General features: G+C 45.0%; 1 protein-coding gene across 1 annotated transcript; it reads left to right on the top strand.

Annotated features, from left to right (window-relative positions):
• Positions 1-1,691: 1,691 nt before the first annotated feature.
• Positions 1,692-17,523, top strand: LOC143582200 (putative methylesterase 12, chloroplastic). Its single transcript, XM_077064821.1, has 5 exons — positions 1,692-1,968; positions 15,074-15,313; positions 15,794-15,937; positions 16,168-16,302; positions 17,183-17,523. Exons 1-5 carry the CDS (start codon positions 1,699-1,701, stop codon positions 17,453-17,455), a joined length of 1,062 nt encoding a protein of 353 aa, XP_076920936.1. The 5' UTR covers positions 1,692-1,698; the 3' UTR covers positions 17,456-17,523.
• The last annotated feature ends 4,048 nt before the right edge of the window (positions 17,524-21,571 follow it).

Below are 21,571 nucleotides of genomic sequence, written 5' to 3'. Positions count from 1 at the left end.
GTAACCGCCGCCGCCTAACCATCACCGCCACCCTACCATCGCCATCAGTACCAATGCTACCACCGCCACCCCCACCACCGTCGCCATTGCCACCACCTGACCATCACCGCCACCCTACCATCGCCATCACTACCAATGCAACCACCGCCACCCCCACCACCGTCACCATTGCCACCACCATTTTCGTCACCGGAGCTAACACCACCACCATCGCCATTGCAATTTTTTTTTTGTAAAAAAATTATTTTGAGATAGTAGTGTTTTTATTATTCTATTTCAATTATACAATTTTATAGGATACCAAATAAAATAAGTAATAATTCATTTCATTCTCATAGGTTAACCAAACAAGACAAAGGAATGGAATGATCCATTTCATTCCCTTGTCCATTCCATTCCTTCTTCCATTTCATTCCCCCTTTATTCCATTATCTCCAACCAAACATACCCCTAATCTACATCTACATTAACCATATTTTTTATTTTCCTTTTGTTTTTATCTTTTAACCTTTTATAGTTTTCTATTACTTTTAAAGTTTATTTGTTTTTATTCCCTTTATTTTTAACTCACATATTTAACTAACCAATTAATAGAATACGCTATATTCTCTAGGTTTTATTCTTCGTTTGGTACCCTCTGCACCATGCGAGTTTGGTATCGTGAGTTTGAACGTTATATAACAAAAGACAACAAAGCGAGCACATTTCGATACCCTTTTGCTTTGTTGGGGGGGGGGGGGGGTGGGGGGGCTTCCCTAGAGTACTCTGTTGTACCCTAAGAGCATTCTCATCCCACCTCTCATTTTATGTGAGGGGTGTTTTTATAATTTAGAGAGTGATTTAGGGTGTTGTGAGTGAAGAGTTTTTATATTTTAGAGAAAGTAGTAATTTTTCTGTATATTTGAAAAGTTACTGTTCATCCCCTATAATTTTTTAATATATTTTGAGAGTGGTTGTGAGTGAAGGAAAGTGAAAAGGTAATGATAAAATGTATAAAAAGTATTATTTAATTGAAATAGAGAGAGAAAATGTAGTGAGTTTTAGTGTAATTTTTGATTTAGGGATAGAGGGTGGGATGAGAATGCTCTAAGATTTCACCAATCCTGCAACACCACCTTATTTTTACCCGTCAATTACTATGAACTACCCTGAGTCATTTTAATATTCTCTTTCTCCTCTTCACACACACCACTCTCTCGCTCTCTCTCATATTGCTTCATCGGTTAATATTTACTGATTCACCATCTTTCAACCGCTACCCTAATTGACAGGGGTGTTAAAAACTCTAACTAGGCGAGCGCACTTGAAGGTGCCAACCCCACCCCCCACAAAAATATTTTTAGATTTACTCTTATTTTTTATTACAGATACATCAAAACCGAAAAACTTTAAACTCGTCACAAAAGGTCTCCCGACTATTTATTAATAGTGTCCTATTGAGGACGTCCAGATACCCTCTATACGTCTCGTAGAAGGACAATACGGCCCAGTTAATAGGTTGTGTCCTAGAATTCCCCTATTAATATATCCTATTAAAGTCTCACTGTACCTTCACCTAATCCCCCTCTTTCTCTTTCCCTGTGCACCCTAATCAAATACTCTAACTATACATATACAATTCTCATAATTTTGTTTTTGTTTTTGTTTTTGTTTTTGTTTTATACGCAACCCACCCTCTCTGTAAACACCCAACACCAAATGGGTAATCGATTCAGCTGCAAGACCAAGACTTCCAACAATGGGTCCAAAAGCAGCCGGAGATTCGGCACCACAAACCGATCACAGCGCAAGTTACCTTCAGACGAAGAGCTATTGCATATGCAAGCTCTGTCTTTAGCAATTCAACACCACCAATCGTCTCAGCGGTTTGAAGGGTCCATGTCTCGCAGGGTTGAATCCACCAGTTCCCGTCGCCGGAGTAATCCTGTTTCCGATCCGCCGTTGACCACACCCAAACAGCACAAACTGGTGAGTTTTGATTTTTTGGTTTTGGGTTTTTGTGGGTGAAGAGGTAGGTCCCAGCAGAGCCCAGTTGGACCCGCAAGACTCACCTTGAAGAGGGACGTCTGCGCAACGACCAACTGCTTCCGCAGGACCCACCATGCTCAGAGAAGACCTTACGCGCAGTACGCCAGCTGTACCCGCAGGGAAAGCCTCCCAATGGTGAAGTACCCCGCTTGTTCCCGCAGTTGCGGATACAAGCCATCAGGGAAGGCTACCCGCACTGATAGCAAGGCTACACGCACAAGGCACTAACTTGCTACTTCAGTAGTCACCTGAAGGAATGAGCAAGGCGGGAATACTCCCGCCCAAATGAGCCAGTCCGTATGCTTCTGGAAGATCTTTTGTACTATACCTGCCAAGGTATGGGCAAAACAGACGATCTGACCAAAACAGCCCATGAACCAATCACAGGGTGACAGCTCACCGACAACAGTACGAGGAGGAGCACCCTCTAGTACTGTTTGTCACTATTAGCCGCTGCCTACTCACCAACCCTTACTATGGGACGTGCGCAGCCTACAGTTGGTGGAACAGTGCATAGCCGGCAGTAAAGGAACAGTATACAGCCGACCTTGTCACTATCGGCCGCAGCCTATCCACCAACCAGCATGGCTTGTGCGTAGCCCACTGTTGGTAGAACAGGAATACTATTCAGCCGGCTGTACCTTCTAGGAAACCTACCTTCGGCTATAAATACTCCAACACCTTGGAATGGTAAGATGATCTGATATCTCATTATCTTATCTTCTCTAGCAATCTCTTAATATACACTTATATTCAGAGCAATCTAGTCTGATTCTCACGCCGGAGGGTGGTCACAAGGAGGAACCCCCCCTTCTCAGTGACGAGCTTACGGTGTCTGTTTTGCAGGTCACCTGAAGAACAACCTTCTTTGCTGGACCTCATCCTCGTGGGAAACATTACTTAACCCCCAGATTATCCGTAATCTGCCCAGGGTCACTTAGTGTTTCTTCATTGGCGCCATCCGTGCATAAATGCTAGAACTAATTCTTAGTTTTTTCAAAATTTCTGAAGAAATGGTTAACGTTACTCCGGTCCCAAAGCCAGTAAGTGACCAAGAAACCCGGTAACCACAACCCCAACAACTGGGGGGAACACCGGCGGTTATACAAATTTTACGAACACTACCCCGGTTACCCAAGCCGGGACAAGTGCGGTAAACAATATTTCACTGGGGTTCACTGATACCCAGTTGGAGAAACGGACGAGGGTCCCTCGCCAAACACTCGATCAAGTTAAGGCGTGGGGCAGAAGCACGTCAGAAAGAGTTCCAAGCTGAGTTGGATGAACGCTTGCGTTCACTTCAAGAGGCTGACGAATTCGGCAGTACTCGCCAACATCTCAACATGAACAGTGAGTGCGAGTACTCGGACGACGAGCGGGAAGAATCCGATACCGACGCAAACCCTCGCCATAAGGCAAAAAGAAAGCGTAAGGAAACGGACTTCCAACCGACAAGGAATTTTGGAGAAACCTTTAAACCAACGAACGCGGGGAGAAACCCACGTGACTTCTCCAAAACCTTTAGACCAACTGCTGCAAATGCAGGAAAGTCCAAGTTTGCAAGGGACATTGCGGAAGCAATCGCCCCGAGAAGTGCCAAACAAATGTCCAACATCGGCACTTATGATGGTCTATCCGACCCAGACGACCACTTGAACAAATTCATTGCGGGGGCAACCGTCAGTAACTGGACGGAACCCACGTGGTGTTATATGTTCCAGATGACTCTGGTTGGAGCGGCCAGGGCATGGTTCGATCGTTTACCGGTCCACCACATCTATGATTGGGCGGACTTTCAGAACAAGTTCAGCCAACACTTCAGCCAACAGAGGAAATATACTGAAGAACAGTGGACGATCCTCAACTGCGTTAGAGAGGAGGATGAATCTTTACTAGACTTCATTACTCGCTTCAACTCCAAAAAGCTGAGTCCGGGCAACATAAGTGAAGATCTTGTTCGCGCCGCTTTCATCCAGGGCGCCGAATACCCAGAGCTTATCCGCACATTGACGGGTAAGGACGGCATGCCATCGACATGGGATGCCATCATGACGGCGGCCAAGCGCTTTGCCGAGACGGAGAAGCAACTGGGAAGGGATCTTCCCCAGAGTACACACCTCTACACGCAAAGGACTAGAGAAAACAATGTTCGGATCGCCCGGCAGAACAAAAAGAGGAAGCTAGGTATTTGGCAGTCAAGGGTAAACTTTGACACCTCATCCAGCTCTCACCCTCTTGTTGGCGGAAGAGATAACACACACCCTTCAAGCCGAAAACACCGGTGGACGCCACTCACCAAAAGCGTCACGGAGATATTTGCCACCGAAAAACTACCATGGCCAAAAGCTCCAATGATCCGGGCAGCGACCTAATGCGGATCAAAACAAATCCTGTGACTTCCACGGGACAAAAGGTCATAGTACGGAGGAGTGTACATCCTTGAAGGACATTGTTGAAACATTCGTCAAGGATGGAAGACTTGCACACCTTGTGGCATCAATCAAGAATGGAGGAAGGAATGATAACCGGTACAGAGGCAACGGACGAAAGCCCGTTGACATCAGCATCAACATGGTTCATGGCAAGATCAGAGGAAGAAAAAGGCGAGCGACAGAACCATGCGCGTGGAAGGAAGCTGAGGTGCGCTTCCCGCGAGAGCCAGGAGGACCCAGCAAAGAAGGCCCTATCGTCATCAAAAGCCAGCTGGGGCACTACATCACTTCTCGCACTCTTGATGACAACGGCGCCTCGTCAACGGTGATGTACAGGCAGTTCTTCGACAAGCTAGATGACGAAGACAAGGAACGCCTGGAAACGATCTACGCCTCGATGGAAGGGTTCGACGGCAGCACAAACACCCCCCTGGGTATCCTATCTTTCCCCGTCACTCTTACGGACGGGAATCACTCACGCACAGAAGACGTGGATTATGTCGTGATGAGGAAGCCACACCACACATACGACATTCTCTTCGGAAGAGACGGGATGGCAAGATTCAACGCCGTGGTATCTTCAGTCCACGGCATGATGGGATGGCCAACAGCTGAGGGTGTAGCGATGATCACCGGCATTCCCCAGGTATGCATCGCATCTGTCTCATCTAAACCCAAACCAAAGATGGCTAAACCAACCATCACCGAACCGGAAAGATGGGCCTTCAACGGCAAATACCCTGACCAGGCCGTTTCCATTGGCCCAACAGTTGTTGATCCCACACGCACCTTACTCAAACGCTTATTACAGAAAAACGCTGACATCTTCGCGTGGACACCAGCTGACATGACTGGTGTATCCCGAAGTAAGGCAGAGCATAAGCTCAAGTGCGATCCGGCTGTTACGCCAGTCGTACAAAAGCGCAGAGTAATGGGGCCAGAACAAACTAACGCGTGTAGAACCCAAGTCAAGGAACTCCTTGACGCAGGCATCGTACGCGTTAGCAGATATCAAACATGGGTTGCAAATCCCGTTATGGTACCGAAGAATAACAAACAATGGCGCATGTGCATAGATTTCAAGGACTTAAACAAAGCATGCCCCAAAGATTGTTATCCGTTATCCGAAATTGATCTTAAGGTGGATTCGTTAGCACCGTTTCGCCTTAAATGCTTCCTAGATGCGTATAAGGGGTACCATCAAATCCACATGGCCGTTGATGATCAGGACAAAACCGCTTTTCGGACGCCCGATGGCACATTTTGTTACCAAATGATGCCATTTGGACTTAAGAATGCCGGGTCCACATACCAACGCCTGATGGACAACCAGTTTCATGCCCAAATTGGGAGGAACTTGGAAGTCTACATGGATGACTTGGTCATCAAAAGCCCTGACGCAGAAGCGATGTTGAAAGACATCGAAGAAACTTTCAACACGCTTAGGAAGATAAACATGAAACTCAACCCGAGCAAGTGTGCCTTTGGAATGGAAGAAGGGAAGTTCTTGGGGGTCATCGTCACTAAAGATGGCTTCAGAGCGAACCCTGAAAAGGTCGAAGCCATTATCAAAATGGAATCACCTACTACCATCAAACAGGCTCAGACACTGAATGGACGACTAGTGGCACTTAATCGCTTTTTGGCAAACCACACGGATAAGTCGTTTCCTTTCGTGTCAACGTTGAGAAACTGTTTAAAGAAAACGCACTTCCGCTGGACACCAGAAGCGGAAGCAGCTTTTCAGGAGATTCGGTCACGCTTGATCGAACTCCCAACGCTCACGGCACCAAAAGCGGGAGAGGAGTTAATCCTATACCTTTCCGCAACAGATAGAGCAACCGGGGCGGTCCTGCTAGTTGAACGGAAAAGCATCCAGATGCCAATCTATTATGTCAGCCGTATCCTAACAGACGTAGAAACCCGGTACTCTACCCTCGAAAAATTAGTCTTAGCACTTATACACGCTTCACGCAGGTTAAGACGATATTTCCAGGGTCACCCAATCACCATTCTCTCCAACTTCAAACTTGCAAACGTTCTACGCAAACCCGATTTATCGGGACGTCTAGCCAAATGGGCAATTGAGTTGGGGGAATACGCGATAAAGTATAAGCCAAGACCAGCCATAAAAGGCCAGGTTTTGGCCGACTTTATTGCGGAAGTGCCTGCATCGCGGGAAAAAGAGTGCCAGGAAGAGGCTCAACCCTCTCCAGCACAGGACATCAATGATGTCTGGCGACTCTACACTGATGGAGCAGCCAGTAACGAGGGTTCAGGCGCAGGGCTGAAACTAACCAACCCAGCAGGCCAAGAATACACTTACGCTATTCGACTGGATTTTCCAAGTACGAATAACGAAGCCGAGTATGAAGCATTCTTGGCCGGGCTGAGAATTGCGCGTAAGATGGGAGTGAAACACTTGAAAGCCCACGTGGATTCCATGTTAGTAGCCAATCAAATCAACGGGACGTACACGGCCGTGAACGACACAATGGCCCTGTACCTCGCACAAGCAAAAACCCTTATGCGCGATTTTAACGATTGCAAAATCATACACGTCAAGCGTAGTGAAAACAAACCGGCACAAGGAAAGGACATCATTAGCCTTCACCCACTTGGGAAAGGACATCCGCATTGAACTCCTCGAGGCACCTTCGGTCCCGCACAAGGAAATTTGTGTCATCCAAACCGGCACAGAAACGTGGATGACACCAATAATAAAATACCTTGCGGCAGGTACACTACCAGAGTAAAAAACACAGGCAAGAAAACTACGCTGTAAAGCACTGAATTATCAACTCATCGATGACATCCTTTACAGACGTAACTTTCTTGGCCCACTCTTAAGATGTGTGGACAACCAAGATGCTGACTACCTCCTAAGGGAAGTACACGAAGGCATCTGTGGAGTACACGCAGGTCCACGCGCTGTTGTAGCTAAGCTAAACAACGCGGGATACTTTTGGCCGGGGATGCATACGGATGCGCTGGCATACATCAGAAAATGCAGGTCTTGTCAGCTCTACGCACCCAACACGCATCGCCCGAAGAATGAACTTGTTCCAGTCACCTCTTCATGGCCATTTCAGAAGTGGGCCATCGATGTGACAGGCCCATTTCCTACAGCAGCAGGAAGTGTTCAGTTCCTAGTGGTAGCCATCGACTACTTCACCAAGTGGATAGAAGCAAAACCCTTAGCCCAAACAACCGCGAAACATATCAAAAAATTTATTTGGGAATTTATTATTTGTCGTTTTGGACTTCCACAGAATTTGGTGAGCGATAACGGCACCAACTTTGCTGACAAAAAGCTACAAAAGTGGCTGGAAGAACTTCAAATCACCCACACTTTTACCTCAGTGGCGCACCCGCAGGGTAATGGTGAGGTAGAAAGAGCAAATAAGAGCATCGTCGAAGGCATAAAGAAAAGACTCTTGGAACACAGATCCGGCTGGGTGGACGAGCTTCCGCACGTCCTTTGGGCAAACAGAACGATGAAAAAGGCCAGTACGGGAGAAACCCCGTTCAGTCTCACTTATGGCACTGAAGCCATGGTCCCGGTCGAAATTGGTTTACCCTCACCAAGGGTCTTAATTCAGCCAAAAGACAATGATGCGGAAAGACGTTAGACCTTATGCTAACCGAGGAACGCAGAGACTTAGCCGCAGTGCGTGAAGAGAACTACAAGCGACAAATGCAAAAGTACTACAACACGCGGGTAAAACTCTGCAACTTCAATGTAGGAGACTACATACTGCGTAACAACGAGGCTTCGAACCAACAACGCCCAGGAAAACTGGCCCCGGTCTGGGAAGGGCCATACATTATCAAATAAGTTCTGGGAAAGGGCGCGTACCGGCTCGAAAGGCTCGATGGCACTCCCATCCCAAGAACATGGAATGGAGCTCAATTACGCAAATGTTACATGTAGATCAATTCCAAACTTGTAAAGAAAAGGCCTAGAGCCACTTCTAATGAAAATGATTCTCCTTTCACAATGTGTTGATAGCCTTACCTTTATACTTATGAACTTCCCACACTGATGTGCCGGTATTCACCGCATAAATATGGGAAGAAGTAAGTCGTTACGTGTGGAAGGCGGCAAAACCCGCATAAACACAAAACGTAAAAATTTCAAAAGTTTTAAATTAAACCTCCACGCAGGTCAGATGTAGGCAAAGTTTAGCCATCCTACTAAGTGCAAGTGACGGTCTTACCCGCACAATCACGAACAAGGAGGCAAAACTTCAACCTATTATCTACCACGTTCAAAGGTTAACTTATTCTAAACACTTAGAAAATTTCAAAGGGAAAGATGAGGAAAACTTCCACGCAGGTCAGATATAAGTATAGATAAGCCATCCTACTAAGTGTAAGTGACGGTTATACCCGCACAGTCATGAAAGAGGAAGGGAAACAAACTTATAATTTGCCACGTTAAAAAGTTAACTTATCTAAGTACTAAAGAAATTGCTAAGTTAAATCAAAACATGCGTAAAATAAACAAGGCAAGGAATAACACAATCTTTATTCCATCAAAATTCAAATATTACAAAGATTGCTGGGTGCATACCCGCATACAAAAGGCTATACAAAAACAAAAATCTACGCTAATGGTGGAAAGGGATCTTCAGGATCAAGCTTCAGGACCACTTCCACTTGGACCCGCACCATCAGTAGAGCGTGGCGGTTCAAGGAAAGCTTTAAGGATAGCTAGCCCATCATCAGCAGCAGCAACTTCGTTCACCTTCTCCACCACCGGATGCGAGAAGGCGGCATACTGGTTCACTGCTTGGTCATAAACAGCTTCAGTATCCACATCGTACATAGGGAAGTTGGAAGGCGGGACGCCTTTCTCAATGAACCCTAGACCAAGCAGGAAGCCGGCCTTTTCCCCATCCTCATGAGAAGCGTTGAGGGCTGCGCTCATGGCATCATCGTATGATGTGTCCGTGAAGACTCGATGCACAACCTACAAGAAAAAATACAAGTGTTAAAATCTCTTCCATGTGCAAAGAAAAGAGTAAAGATATGAAATTACGCATACCTGAGACAACGCTTCTCGAAGAAGCCATTCCTTGGTAACCAGAGCTTCCTGGAGGGCAGCTTGAGCTTAGTTACGGGCGCGTTCGGCTTCACTTTTGTTGAGGTTGGCAAGCAACACTTCTTTAGCCGCAACCTCTTCAACGCCCTTTAGCTTCCGCTCAGTCTGGTCAAGCACCCCCCTCTGGTCCAGGATCTCTTGGAGCCTATTCGCGTCTTCCATCGCCAAGGCATCATGAGCTTGTTGGAGCGCCTCTAGTTTGGCTTTAAGTTCCTCATTCTCGAGGCGTAGAGGCTCAGCAACAGCTTCAGCCTTGGTGGCCCTTTCAGTTGCGTTCCGAGAAGTTTCCTTAGCCAGCCGAAGCTGTTCGTTAACAGCTTGGGCAGCCTTGGAACGGGCCTCGAGACGGGCCTGAACTTCAACTTCAAGGGCCTTGAACGCCTTCTCCTTCTCCGCAGCAGCGGCGGAGAGCCTCCTATTCTCCTCCCGGACAGCCCGCGCCTGAGCTACTTCTTGGATACGAGCTGCTTTTAACTTGTCGTTTTCACGACAAAGCAGCTCGACGCGCGGCTGCATTCGGGCCAGGAGAACCCGAAGCTCATTGGTTAGCCTACCCTCCTGGTAGCTAGCCATGGCTTCCCCCAACGCACCACTGGGAGCTGCGTGACGAGCCCACTCCACGCACTCCACAGGTGTGCGAAGGGTTGTTCCTCGACGGATGTTCCATCGTGGAACATACACTTCATTGGAATCCGACACTGCAAAAACCAAAAAGCAGTTAGGAAAAGATGATATAAAAAAAAAAGAGGCCAAAAGAACCCTACGCACCTGTAGGGTCAACAACAGGCCGATAGCCGCCAAACCCATCACCTGAACCCAAGGGAAATCCGTCCAAGAGGTCAGGTAGATGGGAAGGAGGCAGAGGTTGGCGAGAAGCCCCATGCATACCTGAGGGATCGGCCGTCGTTGCCGATGACGGAGGAGGCATGGTGAAGGCCGCCGCGGTAGTAGAAACCAACGGAGGTGAACTCACCGTAGGTGAACTCACAACCGTGGTCGCCGCTGCGGAGTCCGCAGAAAATGTAACCGCCGGCTCAGTGAAAGATGCGGTAAATATGGCACTGACAGCCGGCGGTGATGTCATCACAGTTGGAACAGTTGGCTCAACTGGGTGAGCAACTGAACCAACTGAAACAGGCGCAGCCGCCTGAGTCGTCGCCTCAGGTAGGCTGACCAAGCCTACCGTTATGGGTCCGGAGGTACTCCTCCCCGCTCCACCCTGGAATGCGGTAGCATCCACGCCTGCACAAGGAAGATAAGTAGTAATGATGGAAAGCTATGAAGTTAAAAATAAAGGAAGTTTGTACTTACGGGTTTTCTTGAGCCTAAAAGTGCGGACAGGCGGGAACGAACCCGATGGAGCCGGCCTCTTTGCGCCGCTCACCGTCGTCATCCTGGGCTCTCCGGAGGTGACAGTCGTCGCAGCCTCCGGAGCAGTGGTCTTATCACCACCAGGGTTCCCCGCCACCTCCTCGCTCTCGGTCTCTGAATCAGACCGAGGCACCGGATCGGCAGTGGAGGCTACCTTCGCCTTCCCCTTCCCGCCGGCAGCCTTCTTCTTCCGCACCAACGGAGGACCATCTGCGGATTCCTCATCAGAACACAAGATTAGAGGAATTCCAGCAGAGGTTTCAGCATTGAGGGGTCGAGGGTTGAATAACGTCTTACCTGGCCGCCTGGCGCTCAGGATCTCGTGGCCTGGCGGGTAGACCTCCACGAACCGATCCGCCGTCTGTTCAAGGATGGGCAACTCGTTCTCATCTAGAGCACGAGTACCCATCCGAGCGGGACTATCAGCCTCCCGCGGATACAGGAGCGACTGCAAGTCGTTCCCCTCTGAAATAAAAGAAAAACAGTTAGAAGACAAACCTATATAAACAAAGAAGACAGAGCATACCGTAAGGGACAGAGTTCAAACCGTATTCAAGGACGATCGGGATCTTTTGCGCCTCCGCATCCTTCCACACCCGGCTCATCCCGAGCATCACCATCCCGGACTCCGCAAAGCGGTAAACCGGAGATTGGACTCGGGATATCTTTGAGAACCATTCCGCCTCCTGGTAGTTGGAGGCGTGAAGGCTGGGGAGTGCTTGCCCATTCTTGAACTTCATGGCAAGGGGGATGGCGCGAGCGGAGATATAAAAGAACTCCCGCTTCCATGAACGAAGACTGCGCTCGGTTGCGCAAATCTTCAAACCCTTGATCCGGGTTATCAGAGTATACCACCCCTGGATGCACCTCCAAGAGTAGAAGGTCATCAGGCGGTCGACGAAGGGCTCAACGCCCAGAATCCGGCACACCCACTCGAAGTGGCGAATCTTTGCGATCGCCATCGGGTGTACCTCGGTCAGGTGTACACCGTGCCTCTCCAGAACACGGTACACAAACTTCGTCAAAGGGAACCTAAGATTCCCATAGACAAAGAATGCGGCATATACCCCGATCTTGCCTCTGGGGGCATCATACACCGTCTGATGAGGTTCAGGAAACTCAGGCTCGAGAGACTCGAGCATGAACTTCCTGACGATGTACTGATATAGATCGACAGGCAGGGCACACTGGCACTCGCCAGCAGTACTCTTGTCATCCTTGTCGGACGTGGATGACGGGTTCTCGGCGTACACCCCAGCCTCCTGGGCTGTAGCCTCAAGATCGTGAACAGAAGACATCTTGCAGGTATGAAAAAGAGAACGATTTCAAGAGAATGCTCGACTGAAAATGTGAGTATTCGCCGGAAATCGTTTTGAAGATAAAGAGAAAAGTGAAAGTGTGGATTACAAAGGACCCTCTCCCCCTTTATATACTAATCGCAATTAATGCGATGAATTTAATGCGGAAGAGAGAGAAATCGCAGGTGCAATGAAACTATGACACGTGGCAAAAAGCAAGCTGGCAACAGCTGTTGAAAGGACGCGTGCCAGTAATTTCGCGGCCACGCGCCCGAAAATTCGCGCCCACGCGCCTGAAAAAGCGCCTGGAATGACCATATACTGTCACGTCGCCATAACTTCCTGCACGTCCTGACACTGTCAGAAGAAACCGTCGGACGACGTTTCAATAGTTTGGACTGTTCTTATCCTTTCACCAACTTTTCGAATTTCAAAATTTCAAAAAGATTCAAAAGCGGGAAAATACCCCTTACCTTGGCAACCAAGTAACTATAAGACAGGTGCGAGTAAAGTGTTAAGGCAAAACCCTTCACATACTTAGCACCCGCAGGGAATTGACGCCAGGAATACCTTGGAAGTAAAGTAACCGTAAGACGAGTGCGGGTACAGTGTCAAGGCAAAACCCTTCACATACTTAGCGCTCCGCATGGAATTCAAACCAAGAAGGATCTTCTGGGCCATGCTTGCGGAAACGGGAATAACATCCCCGCATGGCGGGAACGTTGAGAACTATATTGTTTGAAACTCCAAGATGGAATTGGTGGTTTTAACATAATTGATCACTATGTTGAAAACTACCAAAACCCCATGGAGAATCCACACAAGTGGGACTCAACGCTCCTGACTTGCGAGGAGGCTACAGACCTACCCGCTTCATACCCAAAGATCAAGCAGAAAAGTCGGGAATTTCTGCGTGACATTAGGAAAACCGCGGGAAGAATCCCCACGGAAAACCTTAAAACTAAAAACCCTTTTCAAAACCCCTTGCTAGTCCAAAAGTTCACCTCACTTATTAATAATTCATGAGAAGAACATTGGACTGGGGGGACTTGAAGAGGTAGGTCCCAGCAGAGCCCAGTTTGACCCGCAAGACTCACCTTGAAGAGGGACGTCTGCGCAACGACCAACTGCTTCCGCAGGACCCACCATGCTCAGAGAAGACCTTACGCGCAGTACGCCAGCTGTACCCGCAGGGAAAGCCTCCCAATGGTGAAGTACCCCGCTTGTTCCCGCAGTTGCGGATACAAGCCATCAGGGAAGGCTACCCGCACTGATAGCAAGGCTACACGCACAAGGCACTAACTTGCTACTTCAGTAGTCACCTGAAGGAATGAGCAAGGCGGGAATACTCCCGCCCAAATGAGCCAGTCCGTATGCTTCTGGAAGATCTTTTGTACTATACCTGCCAAGGTATGGGCAAAACAGACGATCTGACCAAAACAGCCCATGAACCAATCACAGGGTGACAGCTCACCGACAACAGTACGAGGAGGAGCACCCTCTAGTACTGTTTGTCACTATTAGCCGCTGCCTACTCACCAACCCTTACTATGGGACGTGCGCAGCCTACAGTTGGTGGAACAGTGCATAGCCGGCAGTAAAGGAACAGTATACAGCCGACTTTGTCACTATCGGCCGCAGCCTATCCACCAACCAGCATGGCTTGTGCGTAGCCCACTGTTGGTAGAACAGGAATACTATTCAGCCGGCTGTACCTTCTAGGAAACCTACCTTCGGCTATAAATACTCCAACACCTTGGAATGGTAAGATGATCTGATATCTCATTATCTTATCTTCTCTAGCAATCTCTTAATATACACTTATATTCAGAGCAATCTAGTCTGATTCTCACGCCGGAGGGTGGTCACAAGGAGGAACCCCCCCTTCTCAGTGACGAGCTTACGGTGTCTGTTTTGCAGGTCACCTGAAGAACAACCTTCTTTGCTGGACCTCATCCTCGTGGGAAACATTACTTAACCCCCAGATTATCCGTAATCTGCCCAGGGTCACTTAGTGTTTCTTCAGTGGGTGTTAATTATTAATATTAAATATGATTAATTTGGTAACTAAAAGGTGTGTATGGAAAAGTGAATTGGATTTGGTTTAGGGATTTGAATAGCCTAAAAAGGAGTAGCATCTTCATAATCATGTAGCCTTTTTTGGCGTTGACTTTTTTATTCAGTTTCAGTCACCTGGTCCATGGTTAAAAGCTTATCGGCTCGTTAAAAGCTCGAATTAAGTTGAACTTAAACGAGCTAGAGCCCGTATTTGGTTGGCGTACTCCAGCCGGCTCGCGAGCTTAAACGGCCTAATTATTTATAATATTTTTAATTAATATTATATATATATATATAATAATAATAATTTTTATTATTATGTATAGAATTATGATAAAAATAATTAAATGTTATAAATTATGTAATACATCAAAATTATAAATAAAATGTATATAAAAAAATAAGTATAAATATTAGTAAAATAATTCATAAATAATAAACAAGTCGAGCCCGAGCTTTCAAAACTACTCACCAGCCGGGCTCGAGCCTTAGAAATAGAGCTCGAAATGAGCCGAGCTCGGTATCAAAAAACTACTCACGAGCCAAATTAAAGCTTGAAAAACTGCTCACAAGCCGAGCTCGAGTCTAGACGAGTTTGGGCCCAAGTCTTGCTTTTAAGTCAGTTTATTTGCTTTATTATTTACTTTTTCTTCATAGGGAAACTTTAATTTCATAACAGTTTCTTTTTAAAATTTTGGTAAAAATAGTGATGAATTTATTGTTTTTCAACTATCTATCTAATATTCTAACACACTTTTAAAATGTTTTTTTTTATTCAGGCACCCGAATTCTTGGAAAATCTTGAGACGAAGAAAATTGTTTTGATACACGGAGAAGGATTTGGGGCGTGGTGTTGGTACAAAACTATTGCCTTGTTAGAGGAGTCGGGATTGATTCCAACTGCTTTAGATCTAACTGGATCCGGGATCGATTTGAAAGACACGAATAATGTCAGGACAGTTGAGGAATATTCAAAACCGCTAATTGATTATTTGCAAAATTTACCAGAAGACGATAAGGTATATAAGTTTCGTTTATTTAATAAACAAACGAACATGAATGTTCGTTTACATTCATTTATGTTTGTCTGTTTATGTTCATTTGTAGACGTTAGTTTGTGTTTGTTTTTTTATATATTCATACAGTTTATTAGGCCCAACAGACTGATGTTCACGTTTACTTTTCATTGGTGTTAACCGTTCTTTAGATTATTAACAAACGAACATTCTCATGTGCTTAACCAACAAGCACGAACAAGAAAACCGTGTTCATTTAATTGTCCGTGTTCAATCGTTTGTTCAGTTAAAGTTAAATGAACGAACACAAACAAGAAAACCTCGTTCGTTTATTTGTTTTTATGATAAAAACAATAGCTCTGCTATTTGTCGATACCAGGCCCTACTAATAACGTTGCTATATGTGTGATATATACTGTGCATGCTTGTTTGTTATGTGTTTTTAAGTGATGTAATTTTGTATTATTTGCTAAATTTCTTTAGGTAATATTAGTAGGACATAGTAGTGGTGGCGCTTGTGTTTCATACGCGTTGGAACATTTTCAACAAAAGATTTCAAAGGCGGTTTTTTTATGTGGTACGATGGTATCTGATGGACAAAAACCCTTCGATGTGTTTGCTGAACAGGTATGTGGTTTATCAACGTAATTCATATTGCGTGCTATTTCTTTAATGAAGTTTAAGTGATATTGAATTATATTGTATTGGAAATAAAGAGTTGGTTAATACGATTCACATTTTGTAAATGATGCAGCCTTTGACTTTAAAGGTCAAGCATACTGCTAGTTAGTTTGACCTCAAAAGTCAAAATCAACGTATTTTTGTTTAATTATTCTTACAATATGTATTATTCCCAGCTGGGATCTGCAGAACAATTTATGAAGGAATCAAATTTTCTAATACATGGAAACGGAAAAGATAATCCCGCAACTGGATTTATGTTTGAAAAACAACAAATGCGCGGTTTATATTTCAATCAATCTCCCGGAAAGGTAATTTATACTTAATATTACAATATCTATAATATATTTGGGAAACAATTTAGAAGGTTGTAGGCCGTAAACAAACCGAATGTTCAATGAACAGTCCTTGAACTGTTCGGCAAGAAGTTTGTCTGTGTTCGTTTATTTAACAAACAAGCGAACATGAACACATGTCTCCTTTGTTTCATTTATGTTCTTTCATTTTAAATCCATTTATGTGCGTTCGTTTACGTTTATTTAAGTTCGTCGTTTACGTTTATTAAATTTTTTTGGCCATATATAAGTTAATCTAGATTTACAACCTTCAGGCCTAACACATTGTTTCTAAGTTTTTAACCAGTTTTGGCTCAGTTATATTCGTGCATCTATTTTCAGTTATGTTCCTGAACCATTCGTTTATACCGTTAACGAACTAACACAAATGACAAACCTGTTCATTTTCTAACGAGCGCGAACAAGAAAACCACGTTCGTTTAATTGTTCGTGCTCGATCATTTGTTCGGTTAAAACTCGAACCGTTGAACGAACACAAACATTTTCATTTTCTTAACGAACAAACATGAATAAGAAAACTCTGTTTGTTTTGTTCATATTCGATCATTTGTTTGGTTAACGTTAAACGAACGAACATGCTCATTTTCTTAATGAACACACACGAGCAGGGAAACCCGGTTCCTTTAACTGTTTGTGTTCGATCGTTTATTCAGTTAGAGTCAAACAAACCAACACGAACTTGCTTCGTTCGTGTTTGCTCAGCTCATTTACAAGTCCAGAAGGTTGTACGCATAAACAGTGTGCCTTGGAAAACTTTAAACCCGTTTGACCGCTGGTGATAAACATAATAAAAATGTTGACCTTTTCATTTCATATACGGTTGACTTTATTGCAGGATATTGCTCTAGCTATGGTTTCCATGTGGCCCATTCCGCTTGGTCCCATTATGCAAAGCCTCTCATTATCGAAAGAAAAATATGGAAATGGCCGACGATTCTACATCCAAACACTAGAAGATCACGCACTTTCACCCGACATTCAAGAAAAACTTGTGAGAGAGAATCCACCTGAAGGCGTTTTCAAGATCAAAGGCAGCGATCATTGCCCCTTTTTCTCAAAACCGCAATCTTTACACAAAATATTACTCGAAATCGCTCAAATCGCTTAGCAAAACGGACATGTTAATGAATCGATGAATACGTGTATGTAAGGGTTATAGAAGTTGAGATGTTTTGTTTTTATTTATGTTTTCTATTTATTTTATTATGAAATGCTTTTTAGAAGTTGTAAAAGCTGTTAATTTGTTCATAGCTGCCGGTTACAAAGCACATTGATTGATATAGCATCACTTTTGTGTGCCATGTGTTTTGAGATTATAATTATTTTAGGATATAAATATTAAATTAAAGTATGAAAATACGATAACAGAAATTATTTGCTGTATCAAACTAATAAACGAGCATCTTGCCATGTTCTGTTGGTTTGTATTTTAATGTTATTTTTATGTTTAAATATGATTTCTATTTGTTGTTTCTAAAATAAAGTAATCTTATTTTCCAATGATTACTGTTTTTTGAAACAATTTCTACATTGAAAAGCCATTTGGTTTAGTAATCCAATAATTGAGGAATTGAATATTTGAATTAGAACACAAACCACGAGTTGAGTTGATGGGTCACCAAACTTTTGAATTAAGGCAACTTATAAGATGGGTTATGTTCCAACTTAGGAAGACAAGGCGGCTGAGGGGTTGAAAAGTGCGACAATGAAATGAAGAATTCATAAACTGATAATGTATATACAAATAAATAAGTGGCTTACGTGTTCAAAAGGTCAAAAGCCTATTAAATGGTGATTGATGGAGTGGACGTCTAAAAGTCAAAAGAGGAGAATTGTATATCCTCGTCATGCCTGGATTTGGTATCATAAGGGGAAGAGGGGTCACGTTAAGTTCATTTCTGGGTACCAAATCGTGAGAAACCGATAAAATTGAGGAGAATATAGCATTGTTTAAGCGGGAAAAAAATTTAGGGTAGTTGAGTGTGCGGACCATTGTTTAATAGATTTTAGGGTAGTGTATGGCGTGACATTATGAGATTGGGGGATATTGAGGTAGTTTAGTAGAGCATTCCTCTTGCCATAAGACCGTGTAGTGGATAATTGTCATTCAAATCATTACCCCATTATTATTTTATTATTATTGTTTTCTTATTGTAAAAAAAGTAAATAAAATAAAATAACCACCTATCGTATTCCCCATCGTTCTTCTCTTCCAGCGCTTTGTGGGAAGCCCCCCCCCCCATCTCAAAACAACCCATAGCGCCCAATGGGGTAGTGTTCTCAGCGCTATGGGGGCGCTTTGGGCATGGTCTAAGCCATGTTGTTTCTACCTTTTGAGAAAACAGGGTATCGGTTTATGCCATGATCAGTATAGGTGTTCATAAATCTCTTGTTTGGGCTCATCATACATTTATTGTGGACTTAGACGTTGATACTTAGTGCCTAATTTGCTGGAGCTAGCATGATCATAGAACTCCTCACTGGAATCCAAATCTTTATTTGATAGCTACAGTATGTGTGTAAATTAGAGATTTTATACATACCCTTTAAAAAGGGATTTTTAAATGTTACATATGTCCAAATAAAGTTCTGGAAAGACTTATTTCCAAAAAAAAAAGGTGTACAAGACAAATTTTGTACCGTTGATCACACTAATTCAGGGGTTAAGTGGTGACAATATAGTATTTAATAGTTACATAAAAGCCGGTGTAGATGATTTTAAAGCCCGACAATATTTTAACCTATCTCGTAATTAACACCCTTTAACCCATGAAAGAAATGATGTCCTACTTGTTAACATTTGCCAAATCAGCTTTAACGCCCTGAACGTTAATGAAGAAACACTAAGCGACCCGGTACAGATTATAGATAATCTGGGGGTTAAGTAATGTTTCCCACGAATGAGGTCTAGCTGAGAAGGCTGTTCTTCAGGAGACCTGCAAAACAAACACCGTAAGCTCGTCACTGAGAAGGGGGGGGGGGGGTTCCTCCTTGTGACCACCCTCCGGCGTGAGAATCAGACTAGGTTGCTCTGAATATAAGTGTATATTAAGAGATTGCTAGATAACTGGATAGCAGATGATCTTACCATTCCAAGATGTTGGAGTATTTATAGCCGAAGGTAGGTTTTCTAGAAGGTACAGCCGGCTGAATAGTATTCCTGTTCAACCAACAGTGGATTACGCACAGGCCATACTGGTTGGTGGGTAGGTTACGGCCAACAGTAACAAAGTCGGCTGCACTATTCCACCAACTGTAGACTATGCACGTCCCACTTACTGTGGATTGTACGCAGGCCATGCTGGTTGGTGAATAGGTTACGGCCAACAGTAACACTATTCCACCAACTGTAGGCTGCGCATGCTCCACAGTAAGGGTTGGTGAGTAGGCAGCGGCTAATAGTGGAACAGTACTAGAGGGTGCTCCTCCTCGCACTGTTGTCGGTGAGCTGTCACCCTGTGATTGGCTCATGGGCTGTTCTGGTCAGATCGTCTGTCCTATCCATACCTTGGTAGGTATGGTACAAAAGATCTTTCAGAATCAGACTGGCTCATTTGGGCGGGATTGTTCCCGCCTTGCTCATTCCTTCACGTGACTGCTGAAGTAGCTAGTGTCTTGTGCGTGTAGCCCTGCTGTCTGCGGGTAGCCTTCCCTGATGGCTTGTATCCGCAACTGCGGGAACAGGCGGGGTACTTCACCATTGGGAGGCTTTCCCTGCGTGTACAGCTTGCGTACTGCGCGTAAGATTCTATGAGCATGGTGGGTCCTGCGGGAGCAGATGGCCTTTGCGCAGACGTCCCTGTTCAAGGTGAGTCTTGCGGGACCAACTGGTCTCTGCTGGGACCTACCTCTTCAAGTCCCCCCAGTCCAATGTTCTTCTCACGAATGTTTAATAAAGTGAGGTGAACTTTTGGACTTTAGGCAAGGGGTTTTGAAAAGGGTTTAGTTTTAAGGTTCTCCGTGGGGATTCTTCCCGCGGGTTTCCTAATGTCACTTGCAAAAATTCCCGATTTTTTTTTTTTTTGCTTGATCTTTGGGTATGATGCGGGTAGGTATGTAACCTTCTCGCAAGTCAGGAGCGTTGAGTCTCACTTGTGTGGATTCTCCTTGAGGTTTTAGTGGTTTTGAACATAGTGATCAATTATGTTTAAACCACCAATTCCATCCTGGAGCCTCAAACAATGTAGTTCTCGACGTTCCCGCTATGCGGGGATGTTATTTCCGTTTCCGCAAGCATTGCCCAGAAGATCCTTCTTAGTTTCAATTCCCTGCGGAGCGCTAGGTACGTGAAGGGTTTTGCCTGAACACTGTACCCGCGCTCGTCTTACGGTTACTTTACTTTCAAGGTGCCCCTGGCATCAATTCCCTGCGGGTGCTAGGTATGTGAAGGGTTTTGCCTTAACACTGCACCCGCACCCGTCTTATAGTTACTTTGTTGCCGGGGTATTCTTGGCTTCAATTCCCTGCGGATGCAAGGTATGTGAAGGGTTTTGCCTTAACACTGTACCCGCGTCCGTCTTATGGTTACTTGGTTGCCAAGGTAAGGGGTGTTTTCCCGCTTACTTTTGAATCTTTTTGAATTTTGAAATTCAAAAGGTTGGTAAGGATAAGAACAATCCAAACATCTGAAACGTCGTGCGACAGTTTCTTCTGACTGTGTCAGGACGTGCAGGAAGTTATGGTGACGTGACAGAACATGGTCATTCCAGTCGCTTTTTCAGGCGCGTGGGCGTGTTTTTTCGGGCGCGTGGCCGCGAAGTTACTGGCACGTCCTTTCAACAGCTGTTGCCAGCTTGCTTTTTGCCACGTGTCATAGTTTCATTGCACTGTCGATTTCTCTCTCCTCCGCATTAAATTCACCGCATTAATTGCGATTACTATATAAAGGGGAAGAGGGTTATTTGCAATTCACACTTTCACCTCTCTTCTTCTTCTTCTTAGTGATTTCCGGCAAATACTCCCCTTTTTCAGGCAAGCATTTTCCCGAAATCACTCTTCTTTCTGCAAAAATGTCTTCTCATGATGCTGAAGCTGTAGCCGACGATAGGAGTACTGCTGGCGAGTGCCAGTGTGCTCTACCTGTCGATCAGTACCAGTACATCGTCAGGAAGTTCATGCTCGAGTCTCTCGAGCCTGAGTTTCCTGAATCTCACCAGACTGTGTACGATGCCCCCAGTGGCAAGATCGGGGTATATGCTGCATTCTTTGTTTATGGAAACCTTAG

This window comes from Bidens hawaiensis, unplaced genomic scaffold, assembly GCF_021521415.1.
Source record: "Bidens hawaiensis isolate Kalapana, Puna unplaced genomic scaffold, B.hawaiensis_p1.1 tig00031489_1, whole genome shotgun sequence".
Classification (NCBI taxonomy): domain Eukaryota; kingdom Viridiplantae; phylum Streptophyta; class Magnoliopsida; order Asterales; family Asteraceae; genus Bidens; species Bidens hawaiensis.
This window is presented reverse-complemented; position numbering and strand designations above follow the sequence as displayed.

What these genes read in the sequence shown, in the direction of transcription:
- LOC143582200 (XM_077064821.1), top strand. Translation starts at nt 1,699, where the DNA reads ATGGGTAATCGATTCAGCTGCAAGACCAAGACTTCCAACAATGGGTCC. An exon ending in ATTTACCAGAAGACGATAAG is followed by an intron (nt 15,314 to 15,793) that starts GTATATAAGTTT and finishes AAATTTCTTTAG; the next exon opens with GTAATATTAGTAGGACATAG. An exon ending in TCGATGTGTTTGCTGAACAG is followed by an intron (nt 15,938 to 16,167) that starts GTATGTGGTTTA and finishes TATTATTCCCAG; the next exon opens with CTGGGATCTGCAGAACAATT.